Source organism: Spermophilus citellus, assembly GCF_964194105.1.
Source record: "Spermophilus citellus genome assembly, chromosome: 17".
NCBI lineage: Eukaryota > Metazoa > Chordata > Mammalia > Rodentia > Sciuridae > Spermophilus > Spermophilus citellus.
Window position 1 is genome coordinate 37,394,060 of NC_138199.1, and position 16,919 is coordinate 37,410,978.

General features: G+C 39.5%; 2 protein-coding genes and 1 long non-coding RNA gene across 6 annotated transcripts in view; 2 read left to right on the forward strand and 1 right to left on the reverse strand.

Moving 5' to 3' along the window:
* The first annotated feature begins 1,606 nt into the window (after nucleotides 1–1,606).
* LOC308636117 lies at nucleotides 1,607–5,655 on the forward strand. Its single transcript, XR_014019346.1, has 3 exons — nucleotides 1,607–2,013; nucleotides 3,819–3,948; nucleotides 5,045–5,655. It is a non-coding gene; the product is annotated as an uncharacterized lncRNA (long non-coding RNA).
* A 472-nt stretch (nucleotides 5,656–6,127) lies between these two features.
* PEX12 (peroxisomal biogenesis factor 12) lies at nucleotides 6,128–10,270 on the reverse strand. Of its 2 annotated transcripts, none has more exons than XM_081270419.1 (4): nucleotides 10,124–10,270; nucleotides 9,553–9,830; nucleotides 8,706–9,259; nucleotides 6,128–7,547 (listed from the first exon to the last, which is right to left on the reverse strand). In XM_081270419.1, exons 2-4 carry the CDS (start codon nucleotides 9,676–9,678, stop codon nucleotides 7,148–7,150), a joined length of 1,080 nt encoding a protein of 359 aa, XP_081126545.1. In that variant the 5' UTR covers nucleotides 9,679–9,830; nucleotides 10,124–10,270; the 3' UTR covers nucleotides 6,128–7,147. The 2 variants fall into 2 exon arrangements, with proteins under 2 accessions (XP_081126545.1, XP_081126544.1); XM_081270418.1 differs by having other exon boundaries at nucleotides 9,996–10,251.
* Nucleotides 10,271–10,352: 82 nt separating this feature from the next.
* Nucleotides 10,353–16,919, forward strand: part of AP2B1 (adaptor related protein complex 2 subunit beta 1) — a 120,623-nt gene continuing 114,056 nt past the window's right edge. Inside the window, exon 1 of one of the 3 annotated variants that reach the window (XM_081270416.1) lies at nucleotides 10,353–10,371. The gene's annotated coding sequence lies outside the window, so the exon portion shown is untranslated. The other 2 variants (XM_081270414.1, XM_081270415.1) reach the window with 2 other exon arrangements.

The window sequence follows — 16,919 nt, forward strand, 5'->3', positions numbered from 1 at the left end:
CAGAAAAATCTTTAATTCTCCTACTTTTTCCAGAATAATAATAATAATAATAATAATAATAATAATAATGTGTGCCACCACGCCCGGCTTAACTCATAGAATTTTGAGAAGTACCTATCAACTACATAGCCAACTAGCTAATACCCTTAGCAAAGCCTTAGCCCATTTTTCTCCTACCACTTTTCTTTAACACTAACATTGGTTCTTAAATTTTGGTGTGAATCAGAATCACCCCTGGAGCCTTTATTAAAAATACACATGATTGAACTGAACCTTAGAACTGATTGGACAGATGGACATCATTACCCGTAAGTACATGTATGAAGACATGAATCGTGTGACTCTACTTTGTGTACCACCAGAGCTATAAAAAATTGTGCTCTATATGTGTAATAAGAATTGTAATGCATTCTGCTGTCACATATAACTAATTAAATTTTAAAAAATATTTTTTAAAAAAGAATGGTTGGATACTCTTGGTTGGGTGCCAGGCAGACTGTTTTTTGTTGTTATTGTTGTTGTTGTTGTTTACTTTTTACTTTGGAGGATATCTGTATTGCTGACAGGTGTTTCTAACTCATAGAATTTTCTAACTCATAGAATTTTATTGATTGACTGATTGATTGGGTACCGGGTAGAGATACATAGGTAGAGATACATACGGTGTTCAAATCCTAGTCCTGATTGAACTCAGGGGGATTTTGCCACTGAGCCGCATCCTCAGCCTTTTTTATTTTTGATACAGGATTCACTAAGTTGTTTAGGGCTTGGCTAAATTGATCAGGCTGGCTTTGAACTTGGAATCCTCCTGCCTCAGCCTCTTGGGTTGCTGGGATTACAGGTGTGGGCCACCACGCCCGGCTTAACTCATAGTATTTTGAGAAGCACCTATCAACTTTATCAAAATTTGTTAAACTCGCTTTCTCAGCTAATTCGGGGTTTAAATCTTTCTTTCTCCCAGAACCTCCTAATCCTCAAATATCAGCCATCCTTCAAGACCCAGAAGAAATGCCACCCCTCCCAGGCAGGTCTTTCCCGCTTGCCTTCCCACGACTCCTGCATTTAGCTGCACTTTTCTTTTGACATCTTTCTTTCTTTCTTTCTTTCTTTTTTTCCTTTGGAAGTGTCCAAAAGCCCGGCCACCCAACGAGTTCTCCCTGGACAGGGAAGGACACCCTCATCTGTTGGACCCACCGCAATCCCTAGTCTCAGGTGGGAACCTGAGAAGAGCACAATAATTACGGGGGTGTGGGATCAAAGTCTAAATCAGTAGTTTTTCCTGCAAGGCTAGGGCACACATACTCCACCACCTCGCATGAGGCTCTTCCCCGTTGTTAAACGTCAAGACACAGGCAAAATTATTCGGCCTAACAGTGGCCTCGAGATCCGAGGACAGGGAATTGTATCGGGGTAAAAATTGCAGGGAGTCTAGAGGCGACGCAGAGAGGGGACCGAATAGATGCCTCCACCACCTTGTCAGTCCTATCGCTGGTGTTTGCCTCGGTCTCCAATTGGCTGCTCTTCAGGCCAGCCCCGCCTTACGCTCACCCACGTGACGTATGAACGCCCCGGGATTGGTTGTCTCACCAGGGGCCGCGCTGGGCTGTGGAATGCGGACCCAGGAGCTAGGTAGAGGGAAGAGGACGCGGGAAGCAGCCATGGCTGAGGTCGGAGAGTCTGGGGCTTGGCTGCCATCGTTCTCCCAGGCGAGGACGTGCCTGCTGAGAGTCTGGATCGTAGGAGGTTTAGGCGTTCGGAAAGCGGGTTGTGGATACCTGCCTGGGCTTTTGATTTGAGCCCTGGCTTCGGCCTTACTCCTGTTTCCCCCCCAAGGACTGCTTCAGTCGTTCTTGGAGTTGGCGGGGTTTGGACCTTAACTTTATTTGAGAATCTACTGCGTGTAAGCACGGTTGTCCTGCAGAGGGATCTCTTCAGAGCGTGTGAGCTAGAGGGTGGGGGAATGAGGGCTTGGAGATGCTGAGGTGTGGTCCTTACCCACGTGACACATTGGAGGTAAGTCCGCTTTATTAATTATGCTAAGCTTTTATAATCCAGAAGTTTAGGCTTTGGTAGGGTCGGTCGCCCATTGACCGAATTAAACGCTCTTGTATTGAACTCCTTCTAAGTACCCTTTACGGAAACTAGTCCTTATTCTTTAGGAACTCCTAACAGGACTGGTGGGAGAGAGGGGAGAAAACGTGAGTGGATGAGGTGGCAGGTGATGCGTGCTGTGGTGGAAGAAAATGCTGTGAGAGTCAGAGAAAGGTTTGACTGGGGGAAATAGAAAAGGTGACATTTGAGTAATCCTAAAATCAAACTTAGGGATTCTCCCCATTGAATGGAATAATGGAAGGCACTCCAGTGTAGCAGAGTGTACCTACAGACCAGAGAAATTAGGAAGATTTACCTGTTGGTTATGGCTGGAGCAAAGCTTGAATTCCATGTTAGGAGTCTTTCTGGATCTTAAAACACAACGTAAGATAGGTTCCACAAGATGGTATTCACATGCTTCTGCAATTCAGAGGAAGGCCAGATACTTCCTTTTGGATGATGGCTTTATGCAAAGTGTCATTTTGGAGGGTCACAAACTGGAGAGGTGGGATTGCTGTATGGGAAGGATTTCTACTAAGGGAGATAAGAACTTCCTGTATGGAAGGCACAAGGTCAAATAGCGGATTTAAGAAGAGTATGGGTTGGGTAGACTGTAAAGTACATGTTAGGGTTATGGTATTAAAGATACATCTAAGTCTGTTTTGTTTTGGTTTGGGTGCTGGGGATTGAACTCAGGGCTTCATGCGTGGGTCAGTATTGAAACATGGAGAATGCTAAGCATAGCAGTTTGGGTTTTATTTCTTGGACCATGGGGAATAATTGAATGCTTGAGAGTAATGAAATAATCACACCCCCATATTTTAAGGTTAGTGAGGGTGTATGTTGGATGGGAGAAAAGCTGGAGGCAGTCTGGTCTAGTAGAAGGAACAAAAATCAGGCAGTCATGGGCTGGGGTTGTAGCTCATTGGTAGAGTGCTTGCCTCCCACAGGTGAAGCACTGGGTTTGATCCCAGCATCACATAAAAATCAATCAATCAATCAGTCAATCAATAAATAAATAAAGTTATTGTGTCCATCTACAACTAAAAATATATATGATTCAGAGCTCGGGATTCCTCATAGATTTCATGATTTTAGGCAGATTTATTTAAATTAAGCTCTCAGTTCCCCCTCCCCACCATTTCTGACATATTTGTTACACTTGTAAGGGATGAAGAGCTAGCCCATGTTTAACAGGAACCTGGTTAGTTTCTGTCTCCTTATAGGGCTTAGTTGTTGAAAGACAAACATAGATCAAAAGCTGTCAATTTTTAATTATGGAATATCAGTCTATTGACATTTTACAGACAGGAAGTAAGTATATGATCACTCCAGAATTGTAATTCACATATTGACAATATGATGTCAAATGTGTGGAGAAAGTGACTTTGTGATACTGGTATTTTTCTATGTAAGCAATAGTATACAACCAGAATATATCACTTGGAATAAACTAAGTGTAGTCAGCTTTCTCATTCAGAAATTCATTATTCACGTTGTAGATTACTCAGGATTTGCCTTGCTTTATCTTGCCAATGGCCTCCCACATTAGTGAAGGATAGGAACCTGGATGCTATTAGTAGAAAAATAAATCTGATAGTCAGGCCCAGTTTCTCTCTGATGTTAATTTGCTGTAGACTTTTGGCAAATCATAGCCTGAGTCTTGGATTCTTAAATTAGAAGATTCTTGTATAAAAATTTTGTGACTGTATTTTTGTTTGTTTTAGAGAGAGGGTCTTGGCTGACCTCTAATTCCTGACCTCAAGTGATTGGAATTCCTGCCTTAGCCTCTAAGGTAGCTGGGACCACAGGCATGTGTCACCATGTCCAAAAGCATTGTGATTTTTATCTTTCCTGGTAGAATTATAAATTGAATTTTATATTAAATGAACTGGACTTTATAATTTTCTTTTTGGTACTGGGGATTGAGCTCAGGGGTACTTGACCACTGAGCCACATCCCTATCTCTATTTTGTATTTTATTTAGAGACAGGGTCTCACTGAGTTGCTTAGTGCCTCGCAGTTGCTGAGGCTGGCTTTGAACTTGTGATCCTCCTGCCTCAGCCTTCTGAGCTACTGGGATTACAGGGGTGGGCCGCAGTGCCCGGCTTGGACTTTATAATTTAGTAAGAAAGTCTTTTCTAAAGCTTCTGCTTTAGAACTATAAATTCTATAATTTTTTATTTTTATTTTTATTTTTATTTTTTTTTGGTGCCGGGGATTGAACTCATGGGCATTTAACTGCTGAACCACATCCCCATCCTTTTTTTGTAATTTATTCAAAGATAGGGTCTCAATGAGTTGCTTAGGGCCTTGATAAATTGCTGAGACTGGTTTTGAACTCAGTGATCTTCTATCTCAGCCTCCCAAGCTGCTGGAATTATAGGCATGTGTCACCACACCCGGCTTATAAATTCTTAACAAACATCCCTGAGATTTTATCATGCATGGAGTCAGGGCTCTTTTAAACAAAACAAAAAAAGTGTTTCTGAATGGTAAATGCTTCTCTACTTTCCTCTGCTTCAAAATAAAAAAGTTCCTCCCCCCAAAAAAACTTGGTCAACTTTGCATTTTTGTACAGCAGAGTTACTGAAAGCATAGTAAAGATAAAATATTGGAATCCCATGATTGAAAAATATCTAAAAAGAAACTTGTTTTTCATAGGTAAACCTAAGTTTTCTTGGATGTGTAGAGGGCATTCAGCTGCATTTAGGTAATACAAGGTGAAATGTAGTGATGCAATGATGAGCGAAGTATAGACTGACCTGGTATTGCCAATGCTTTAATGTTGGCTTTGACCAGGGTATGATCCCTTAATCTTCTCTCTGAGCTGATTCTGGTTGTGGTTTTAGAACACACATGTTCTAGCTTGTTTGGATATTGGTGTTATTATGTATAAGTTTGTTTTTGATAAATGTTTGAATTATTGATACTTTCATATTTCTCTTCTTAGGTTGAGGTGGAAAATCTGGCTTTGAAATCTTCGTGAAGGACTGCATCATTTCAATCCTGAATCTGAATCAGTTCCCTTATTGACTGTATGAAAAATGTTTTCATTAACTGTGTTATTTGTTTGGTAAAACCTTTGAGGTTTTATAAATTAAAAAAAAATATGTACTCTTTTGTGGTATGTAATAATTTTAACATTTTAAAATTCATAGGATTGCTAGGTGCTGTGGTGTACGCCTGTAATCCCAGCAGCTTGGGAGGCAGGAGGATTGTGGGTTCAAAGCCAGCCTCAGAAAAGTGAGGCACTAAGCAACTCAGTGAGACCCTGTCTCTAAATAAAATGCGAAATAGGCAAGGGATGTGGCTCAGTGGTTGAGTGCCCGAGTTCAATCCCAGTACCACCAAAAAAGAAAAAATCCATAGGATTTTTCTTAGCTACTCCATTTAGAAATTTAGCAGTATCATTTTTATGCTATCAGAGAATATACTTTGAGTTGCTAAAATGAGGAAAGGATAGAAAAACACATATCTCAGCAAAGGCGCTTAAATTATTTTTATCCATCCTATTCTATTAATGATTTCTTTAAAAACCCATGTTTTTAAAAACCCTGCTAATCCAATGGCATAAATTTTCCCATATAGGCTTCAGTGTTTCTTTTTTTTTTTTTTTTTTAAAGAGAGAGATAGAAAGAGTGAGAGAGAGAGAGAGAGAGAGAGAGAGAATTTTAACATTTATTTTTTAGTTTTTGGCAGACACAACATCTCTGTTTGTATGTGGTGCTGAGGATCGAACCCGGGCCGCACGCATGCCAGGCAATCGCGCTACCGCTTGAGCCACATCCCCAGCCCAAGGCTTCAGTGTTTATAGCATTTCTGAAACAAGGTATTTCACACAAAGTTGATTCTTGATGTAGGAACAGAGAAATTTTGTTCTAATTATTGGATTACTAAAAAAAAATTTTAAATGCAAAATTTTAATAATTAATACCAAAATATTTAAGAAGCCAAACATAGTCTGAATGAAAATTTATTTTAAAAACATGTTGAGTAATCTTTTAAGTTTCCACATAATCATGACAGCATGGAATAGTTTTTTGCCAGAAACATTTATTCTTAAGATTTTTACGGAAGGGGAGGGGGGATAGTAGGGAATAGGAAAGGTAGTAGAATACAACAATTACTAATAGGGTATTATGTAAAATTGTGGATGTGTAACCGACGTGATTCTGCAATCTGCATTTGGGGTAAAATTGGGAGTTCATAACCCACTTCAATCTAATGTATGAAATATGATATGTCAAGAGCTTTGTAATGTTGTGAACAACCAATAAAAAAAAAAGATTTTTACTTGACTGTTTCATAGAAACTTTAGTAATAACCAGAATAATTCATACGAGTTGAACAAACTATTATCAGCAAGCAGAAGGAGCTTATTGAAAGGTGTTTTTATTACAGTTGGATAACTATGTTATATTATCTTTTCATGGCTTGCTAGCTTTGCTTTCACATTGAAATTTTCATACTCTATGTAAACTTTTTTTTTTTTCCTATTTTTCTTCGACCACTTTCCCAAGAAAGAGATTATGGCTCATAAAAGAATCTTCAAAGCTGATACACTATAGCAGATTAACAAATGGTTCACAGTATTTGGAGGGAGTTGTTTTGCTCTATAAAGAGCATTTGTGAACTGATAAAAAACTGCCTCACAGGGAGATAAATGCCTTTTCCAAAGAAGTCCTGCTTCCTCACCCCCCAACTATGAGGCCTAACCTGGGGTTTTCTTGAGTGCTTCTGTACCTCTTATTCTTTGAGAAGAAGAAAAGCTTCTGTATTAATTTTTGTCCATCTCTATATTGAGCCTCATATGCCCTATAATCTTGATTCTCCTAATTTTAACCAGCTTGGTCAACTGTAGAAGGGGTCTAAAGAGCAGGCTAAAAGGATAGGATCAAGTAGGTATGTTTTTTAAAGAAAACCATATGTTGTTTAAGTTAATATAGTTAATGAATTGGGGCAGAGAAGTATCAGTGCTATATACCATGCTGAAAAACAACCCTGTGGCCTTACAGTGCAACACTTAAGTTATGAGACAAGATGCTAATTCCTTTTAGTTCTCAGGAGAGTACAGTTTAATTAGATGTTGTACTTCTGTTGGATAACCTGTGATGGGACAAGCTTGGTGACTCCTCACATAATTAAACACACAGCGATAACAAAACACATAACCAGAGGTGGCAAGAACCGTATCATTCACCCGGGTTTTACGGCACAGAGGGCACACAGTCTTCATTTTGGGTAAGAGGGGAGAGTCAGGGTTGTAGTCTAGGTGTACAGGTGGTGGTGGGGTAGGCAGTGCAGTTAGTGATTTGATGGTTTCTTGATTTTCAGATGAGTACCACCAATCAAGGAACTGCAGGAAGAATACACCAACAGAAAGGCCAGTTGAGAGGGATAAGGCAACACCCCCCACAGCTTTCTTCAGAACTGACTTTATCTTCTCACTAACACTGTTAGGAAGAGAACAAGGAGGCAAAGAGAAAAATTGTTTACCTAGTTATAATCATAGAATGACCAAAATATAAATGCAGTTCTGCACTTTTCATCAAAATCTCTGATTTGGGAATTGACTTGTTGCTAGACGGGCATCCTTTCTTCTTAAGGATCTATTCTAAATGATTTCCTCTTTCTGACTCACAGTATGGACTGAACTTTTTTTAATAATAAAAAGTCAAAGTTTTGGGGTTGGGGCTATAGCTCAGCGCTTGCCTCGCACATCAAGGCACTGGGTTCAATCCTCAGTACCATATAAAAATAAGTTAGTATACAAAGATATTGCATCCATCTACAATTAAAATAATATTTAAAAAGAAAAAGTTAAAGTTTTATGTTTTAAGAAAGAAATTAGTAGAGAATTTGATTATGCAGATTTTAGTTGAAGATAGTACATCCAGAAAAAAATAATTTGGGCTGGGGTGGTAGTGCAGTGGTAGAGCACATGCCTAGCATGTGTGAGGCATTGAGTTCAATCCCCAGTACCACATAAAAATAAATAAGATGTATTGTGTCTACCTACAATAAAAAAATATTTTTTAAAAAAAGAAAAAAACAATTCTTTTACAAAAATATCTCAGCATCATTTTATTATATACATACACACAAAGGAACTTGTAGGAGAACACAAGCACTAGCTAGAAGTGATACAATACGATTTAGAATTGTATTGCTTTGTCTTGAATCTCAACTCTACCATCTTCTAGTTTTGCAGTCCTCACCAGGGAGTAAAGGTTTGGTTTCCTCAGCTGTTCAATGGAGCAACTGCATTTACTTGATTGGGTTGTGATCAGGCTTAAAAGTGGATGTACGGGGGCGGGGGGCATGCGTGGGGCATTGGGTTCAATCCTCAGCACCACATAAAGGTACAATGAGGATATCGTGTCCATCTAAAAAAAAGAGTGTACATAAAGCAAACACCTAGTCTGGGACCTAGCATTAAAATGTAATTAGTATGATAGTGCTACCAAGATGGCAGTCCTTGTTTTATGGACACAAGGAATAACTTCTATGATTTTATAAAACAAAAATAGACTGAGGGAGGTAAATTTCATAAAAGTGGAATAAGATTTTAGAATTTTTTAAAAGATGTTTTGGGAGTGTTTAGGCCTTACCTCCTGGCTGGTTGCTGCATCCTGCCAAATTCAGCTGGTCTGTGCTCCAGAGCTTGTATATCCTGAATTGTCAGTCGACCTAGCCGAACTCCAGCCAGCTTCAGCAGGGGTGAGTGGTGCTGAGCTTTTCCTAGGATGTATTGAAGTTGTTGTACAAGAAACCAACCTTCCCAGGCCATATTAACAAATGGATAGGCTGCCAGAAAGGCTCTGTAAAATCGTTTCCAGTGGGAAGAAGGAGGATGAATGGAATATTCATCCTCTTCTCTCAGGCTGGAGACCAGCTTCTCCAGCTTCACTTTCAGATAGGGAAGAAGAACCAGGAACATAACTGATTTCCAAAGCTGCTTCTTGGGGAGACCCACGCTGGCCAGTCTCTGCAACCTGGGAGAGTCCCCCATCACAACCCGCTTTAAGCCATAAAAGTTCTCAGAAAATGAGGCACTGGTTTTAGACAAATAGTGCTGCTGGAGCAGAAAATCTAGCAGAGTAAAGATTTCATCAAACCACCTCCAAAAGAAGCCACATTGGGCAGGATTGGATTCTGCAAGAACCTAAAGCAAAAGAAATCAAATGAAATTGTAGTACACAGCTACTATACCATGAATTTACATTTCCTCCTCCCCTTTAAATTCTATTTGGCTTAAACAAGTCAACTCCTTTTGGGGTCTAACAATGTCCCTCAAGTGCTAGGTACTGAGTACGGGACTCAATACTGATGGACTAAATATCCATTAGGCCATGAGAAATCAATTATAAACAAATTACTTATTTCAAACCCTAGGCTGTCAAACAATAGTTTGGTATTTTTACCCAATCGTTCCTGACACCTTTCAGAATACCTTACCTTGACCACATGCTGCAGAGCAGGTCTCACTGCTGTCATTAAACTGTCCTGGGCTACCACCTCAAAGATGGATGGCTGATCATCAGCCACAGAAGCAGTTGTAATGTGCGCTCCGTGCTCAGCCATAGTGTTCTGTGTATATTGGGTTTCACTTTTCCCACAAACTCCCTAGTAAGCATGAACTTTTAAAGAAAGTTTTTATCCGATGGGAGCTGCATGACATCCGGGACTTCAGATTTGTTTTACTGGGAGATTCAACTGAGAGGAAAAGATCTCTTCTGCAGGGGAAGAGTGGACAGATTTCAAAGTGAGGTTAAGAAGAAAGTTAACTTCCGCGCGCTGTGAAGTGATATGTGGGTAGGGGGCACCTGTCAAATGCTGCACTTTACAGGGAAGAGCGAGACTAGGGACGGGTATGGGCTAAGGAGCGCTGGCCTCTCGACCTGCAGTCCTGGAGCTGCGAATCAGCGCCCCTGTGAGGGCTGAAAACCCAGCCAGCTCTGAGGGATCACCGGTGCCACAGCGAGGGCCCGGGACGCAAGGACGGCTCCAGTTGTTGGCTACAAAGTACCCCTATCGGCGCTCGTCCTTGCTTGCTGACCCCAGGCGAGGCGCAAAGTGCCCACGACGCCACGTTAGAAAGAACGTCTCGGCTTTGCTTTATGACAGAAGCCGCACCCGGAAACAGAAGCCGCAAGGACCCCAGGGACGGGCGGCGGAAGAAAGGCGCTCTAGTCCTGAACGCAGCACTGAAACCGGAACAAGGGTACTCTATGACCTACACCGGGACTTCCGCTTCCGTCTCCTCTTATTTAGGAGGTAATAAGGAGCTTGGTTTTGCAGATGGATTTTCCGCTTTTTGTTTTTTGCTCCCTTAGAAGGCTCTGCCGCGGTGGGAAGCCACCCTTCCGACCCTCTCTGCGCAGGTCTTTCTGACATAGTGTGGCGCCGGGAGGTGGAGCTCCGGCCCCGGCTGCCGAGGCCTGTTTTCCCTGGAGCCAGCGAACCCGGAGGGTAGGGAGAAAGGGAATCTGGAGGTGACAGGACACTTTTCTTACACACGTGGCGGGGCTGGTGCTTAATTTATCTTCTGCCGCCTTCCGGAAAGGATTTGAAGCGACCTGGCAGAGAGAGAAGTTCTGGCTTTTTTGCATCCGATTACAAAGAAGGATTACTGGAATGAGAAAGGCCCTCTTGTTCGTCAGAACTTGAGACAATTACTTTTCATCCGAGCTTGACTGTCTCCTAGATGTTACATTTAGTTACATTTCTAGGCACTTTTTATATTAGATGAGAATGGTTTCCTGCCTTCGTACCGGGTAGGAAGTGTATGAATACAGTGCTAAAGCAGAGGGATTCTGATGAATTCTAGGATGAACTGGGGCGCTTTGACACAGGAGATGCTTGGAGCTTTTCATTTTGTAAAATGAAACTAATGTAAAATATGTAGGCTTTGCAAAGTACAAATTGTATACAACTTTGCCACCTTTGAGTCTGATTCGGTTTTATTGGACTTGGATTTAAGAGTTCAACTCCTCCCTTATTATCCCTTCCCTATCTCAGAACCAAAGAGCTAATAATGAGAAGGTATTATTCACTATGCTAGAGGTAGACAGTAGGTACGCACACTTAGAACCCTCAAAAAACAAAGTTTGGGTTTAGTTTTGTTTCAATCTTAAAAGTTACCTTTAATTATGGTTCTAAAATGTTTTTTACTCCACTAAAATAACTGAGAAAGTCTAGTTTATGTGAGTTTTTTTTTATATTTATTTTTTAATTCTCCGCGGACACAACATCTTTGTATGTGGTGCTGAGGATGGAACCTGGGTCCCACGCATGCCAGGGGAGCGCGCTACCACTTGAGCCACATCCCCAGCCCATGTGAGATTTTTTTTAAGGACTAGAAACAACGTTTCTACATTAAGCATCTCGTACATAATAGGTGCTTGACCATTCATAACATCAAAAATACAAAGTTCTTAACATCCAAAATACAAAGTTGAGGGCTGGAGATATAGTTCAATTTGTAGAGTGCTTGCCCTGTATACACAAAGCCCTGGGTTCAATTCCCCAGCACCACATACACACATAAGAAAGTTGAGAAATAATATTAACTAATAAATGAATGGGAAATTAACATTGTATCAACCAGAATTCTTTTGATTGGAAACAATAGAAACAGACCAATTTAAAAATAATTATTTGAAGTATATGAAGTACCTAACAAACCAGCCCACAAAGGACAGGAACTTCACAATCCTATTGGATTTTTTTTTTTTTTAATGTGGTGCTGAGGACCAAACCCAGGGTCTCACACATGGGAGACGAGTGGTCTACTGCTGATCCCCAGCCCCAGCCCCCTATTGGGTTTTTCTAGCAGGATTTAGCAAAGTCTCATCCAGGCAATATTATTGCAGTCAGCAATCTTCAGTTTCTGTATATTTGTCATTGTGCTCAAAATTCAAATACCAATTGTCTAATCTTGGCTCAGGTTCCCCTTCCACTTTCTATTTCATTCTTAGATGGGAAAGAAGACATCTTGATGAATAATCCCATGAGGATACTCCAAAAGTAAAGTGAAGTTATTACATGAGAAAGGAAAGGCTGTTTAAAAAAATCAGTTCTTAATAGTCAACAAATAAATACCTCATACAAAAGTCCCACCCTCAAATGTATAGTACAATGGAAGAGGTGATTATATGTATTGTACAGTACAGTAAGAAGTGACTGTACTTTATATTAAAAGGCATTAAAAGAAATCACATAGGTTAATAGAAGTACCAGCTGGAAGAGATAAGGCTGTTCAAACTAGCTTAAACAGAAGCCAAGTATATTGATCCATGCAAACAAATTGGGAAGATCAGTGTTTTAACTTCATGTTTAATCTCAGCTTCTCTCTGCCAGTTGCTTTTTAATATAGTGACATACCCTGGTACTGCTGCACTCACATGCCATAACAGATGTCCACTAAAGTTTTGTGGATTAGGTGGACCTTAAAAGATTAGTACATTTGGGGCAAGTCACAGTAGTGGTAAAGGGCTTTCCAGGTTAAGGGAGAAATGTAGAGTATATATAAGGAGAAAGTGGTTTCATTTGTTTAACCATAGGGCAACAACAATAATGGAGGCTATGTTGAAAAGTAGATTTAGGTGGATTATAGAAGGCCTAAATTGCTGATTTTAGAATTTATTCAAGAAACACTGAGAGTTTTTTTTTTTTTAAGGGGGTTACTGGAGAGTGAACCCAGAGGTGCTCTACTAACAAACTACATCCCCAGCCCTTTTTATTTTTATTTTTTTTTCTTTTCAAATATATTTTTTAATTTTTAGTTGTAGATGGACAATACCTTTATTTATCTTTATGTGGTGCTGAGTCTTGAACCCAGTACTTCATACATGCAAGGCAAGTGCTCTACCACTGAGCCACAATCCCAGCCCCCCTTTTATTTTTTATTTTGGAAAAGGGTCTCACAAGTTGCTTAGGGTTGCTGAGGCTATCCTCGAACTTGAGATCCTCCTGCTCAGCCTCCTGATTACTGGGATTACAGGCATATGCAACCACGCCTGGCAAAAAATGCTGAGTACTTGCTGTGTGTCAGGCATTATCCTAGGTAATGAGTGTCAAGCAGTAATAAAAATAGACATGATATTTGCCTTCATGGAATTTACAGTCTAGTAGGAAAAGAGAATAAATATGCAATTTACAAATTGAATAAGAGAGCTAGAATTAGGGTAGCAGTGAGTGTTGAGAGAGGAGAACCTTTTAGATTGGGTAATCAGAGAATGCTTTTCTGAAGCAACTAAACAGAGACTTAAATTATGAGAAGCTAGTCATGTGAGAGGTTGGGGAAAAGAATATTAGACATTAGGAGCAATATTTGTTAATGGCCTAAGGTGGGAAACTGCTTGGTGTGTTTGAGGGCTAATAGAGCTAGCAAAAGGTGAAATGAGTGACTGAAAGGCATAAAATAATGTTAGATAGACACTGAGCTAAACTGCCCAAGACTCACAGGCCGTAGGAAGGAACCTGAATTTTAGTCTTAAGTACAAAAGGAATGCATTAAAGGGTTTATACACCAGAGGCATGATCAGCTTTACATTTTTAAAAAAGAATTTAACCTTTATTTATTTGTTTTGTTTTTGTTTTTTTTAATGTGGTGCTGAGTATCGAACTCACTGCCTCACCCATGCTAGGCAAGCACTCTACCACTGAGCCACAATCCTAGCCAAGGTTTACATTTTTGAAAGATGATATGATGGTTGTGTAGGTGTATTTACTGCATACATCAAACTTTACTTGATGAGAGAGAAAAGAAAGAAAGTAACAGTTTAATGATTGGCTGCAAACAACAGTGCCCTCTTGTTGATTTAATATTTCTCACTCTCCTCTTTGAATGTGTGTTAGACTTTTTTCCCCCTAAACATTAAAAATCTTGTTGCTATACGGAGAATGGTCAGGAAAATTAGGAGGTTTTTGTAATCCCAGGAGGGCCAATGGTGGCTTGGACCAAAGAGGTAGAATAGAGTGGACTGGGTGGATTTGAGATATATTTCGAAGATAGAATTGATAACTTGGAGATGAATTGGATGTAGCAGTTGAGGAAGGGAGAGAGAAAAATCAGGAATGACCCTTAGGTTTCTGGCTTGAGCAATTCAGTGCAATTTACTGAAATATCACAATCACAGCAAGTCTTTACATAGTCCATATTATGTGCCAGGCTTAGTTATAAGAACTTTACATATAACAATTCATTTCATTGTTCAATATTATCATGATATTATGATCAGATATTTATATTTTCCTTAGTTTACAGATGAGAAAACCAAAGAACACAGAGATGGGAAAACTGGGGCAAGAAAAGGTTTTGAGCATGCAAGGTAATGAGGAGCCACTGGAAGTTTTGAAAGATATGAATCAGTTTTTTTTGTAACATCTTTATGATGTACCTGGAGCCAGATTTTTCTAATGTCCTTTATCCCTATATGATTTGCTTAATTTTAATGGGCCATAAATTTAGAATTACCTGTGAGTGGTTACTGACTTGTCAATGAAATTTGGGGAATAGGTCAAGGCTAGTGATAAAGATCTTAAAGTCATATATGCATGATGTTGCTAAACAGTTAAAGTAGAGAAAAGGTATTGAGTATAGAATTAAACTTTAAGAAAAAAAAAAACACAGGGCTGGGGTTGTGGTTCAGTGGTAGAGCCCTTGCCTAGCATGTGTGTGGCACTGGCTTTGATTCTCAGCACCACATAAAATAAAGATATTGTGTCCATCTATAGCTAAAAGTATTTAAAACAAAACAAAACAAAACAAAAAACAAACCCTGTCACCTCTCTTCCTCAAATGCCATCTTATATTTCTTTTCAGTCTTACTTGAAACTCCTTTTTCTATTTCCTCACCTCCAATTCTTCCTCAGACTTCTGCAGCATGGCTTTGGCCTTCATATTTCTACTTGATATCTTCAGCAGTGACACCAGACAACTCCTTATTGCTAAATTCTGCAAACACTTTTTAGCCCTTCCTTTTCCTCTCTAGCAACTGTTTTTGTTGATCACTTATTTATACATTTATTTATTCAACATATATTGCTTTTGGTGGGGGGATATGTATGTTAGGCTTCAGAGATATGAAGAGATTGAGTAGTCTCTAATCTCATGGAACTCTTAAAAACATCCCAAAGCATCATAGCTTCCTGCTTTTCTCTCTGTCTGGCAATTCCTTCCTTGTCTTTTTGCATTCCTGATTTTCCCTGTTTATACCCCAAACTCTCACTCTTCACATTTTTCGTGAGTAATGTCAAATACTCCCACAGATTAAATTATCATCTGTAGGCTGATGATTCACAAATATAGCTCAATTACAAATCATTCCTTATGTTCAGACACATATAATCAGCTGCTCTTTGGACATCACTCAAAGCCAACATATATAAAAATGACTCATTATCTCCTAACCTACCCCCAAACTTGTGCCATCTATTATATTTTTCTGTCTTGAGCAAATAGTACCACCATTCATTCCCTTAGTTCTAGTGTCAGACTCCCTGGATTCAAACCTTAATTTATCATTTAAATTTCCTATATCTATTAAATAGGAAAGGAAATAGTACCTACATCATTACAGGTTGTGAGGATTTAAATATATAATAAATATAAGGTACTTAGCAGAGTGACATACAATAAATGCCCAATTAATATTAACTTGATTATAATTAGCTTAAGCCACCCTCTATCCTGTAGCTGGATCACTTCAATAGCTGCTGCTTCTTTTTTTTAAAGAGAGAGAGAGAGAGAATTTTTAATATTTATTTTTAGTTATCAGCAGACACAACATTTTTGTTTGTATGTGGTGCTGAGGATCGAACCCAGGCCGCATGCATGCCAGGCGAGTATGTTACCGCTTGAGCCACATCCCCAGCCCTTCAATATCTTCTTAAGTGATCTCCCATAAGACTGTGAGCCCTTTTTGATAGGAATCATATTTTATTTATAGTTTGGATTCTAGTACAATTCTTGACACATAATAACCCTCAATAAATATTTGTTGGTTGAATAGTGAAGTAAGAGGAGACAGAAAAAAAGATGGCTAGAAGTACTTGGGAGGCCTCCTGGGGGTGGTTGTTCATGCCTATAATCTCAGTGATGATTTGGGAGACTGAGGCAAGAGGATTACAAGTTTAAGTCCACTTTCAGAAACTCATCGAGATCCTGTCTCAAAAAAATAGAAAGTACTGGGGATGTAGCTCAGTGGTAGAGCACTCCTGGGTTCAGTCCCCAGTAACACCCTCCCTCCTGCCACAAAAAAAGTACCTGACAGGTATAGACACAAAAGTTTGAAAAAGCGTAGGAGGATCTGAAAGGTTTTGGGATTCATGGTATATTGGTTTATTTTTAAAATAATTTTAAATTGCTGAGGCTGGCCTTGAACTTGCCATCCTCTTGCCTCAGCCTTCTGAGTTGCTGGGATTACAGGTGTGAGCAGCAAAAAATACAATTCAAAATTTTCAATCATAGAAATAAATACATGTTCACTGTAGAACAGTTGAAAAGTACAGGAAAATATTAGGAAGAAAATTAAAACTCGTTAGCAATTCACGACTTGTAACATTCTGAATGTTCTTTCCAGCCTTTATTTATATATGGGCTGACACACACACAAACATACACACATGTATTTTCTCTCTCTCTCTCTCTCTCTCTCTCTCTCTCTCTTATATATATATATATATATATACATATATATATACATACACACATTCTCTCGTTTTTTTTACACCTAGGTTTCCAATTTCCCCTATTTTAATAATAGGGAATACTTACACACGAATGTCATATTAAATTTTTACATCTTACTACTTCCCTG

What these genes read in the sequence shown, in the direction of transcription:
- PEX12 (XM_081270419.1), bottom strand. Translation starts at nt 9,678, where the DNA reads ATGGCTGAGCACGGAGCGCACATTACAACTGCTTCTGTGGCTGATGAT. An exon ending in CTCTGCAGCATGTGGTCAAG is followed by an intron (nt 9,260 to 9,552) that starts GTAAGGTATTCT and finishes CTTTTGCTTTAG; the next exon opens with GTTCTTGCAGAATCCAATCC. An exon ending in ATGCAGCAACCAGCCAGGAG is followed by an intron (nt 7,548 to 8,705) that starts GTAAGGCCTAAA and finishes TCTTCCTAACAG; the next exon opens with TGTTAGTGAGAAGATAAAGT.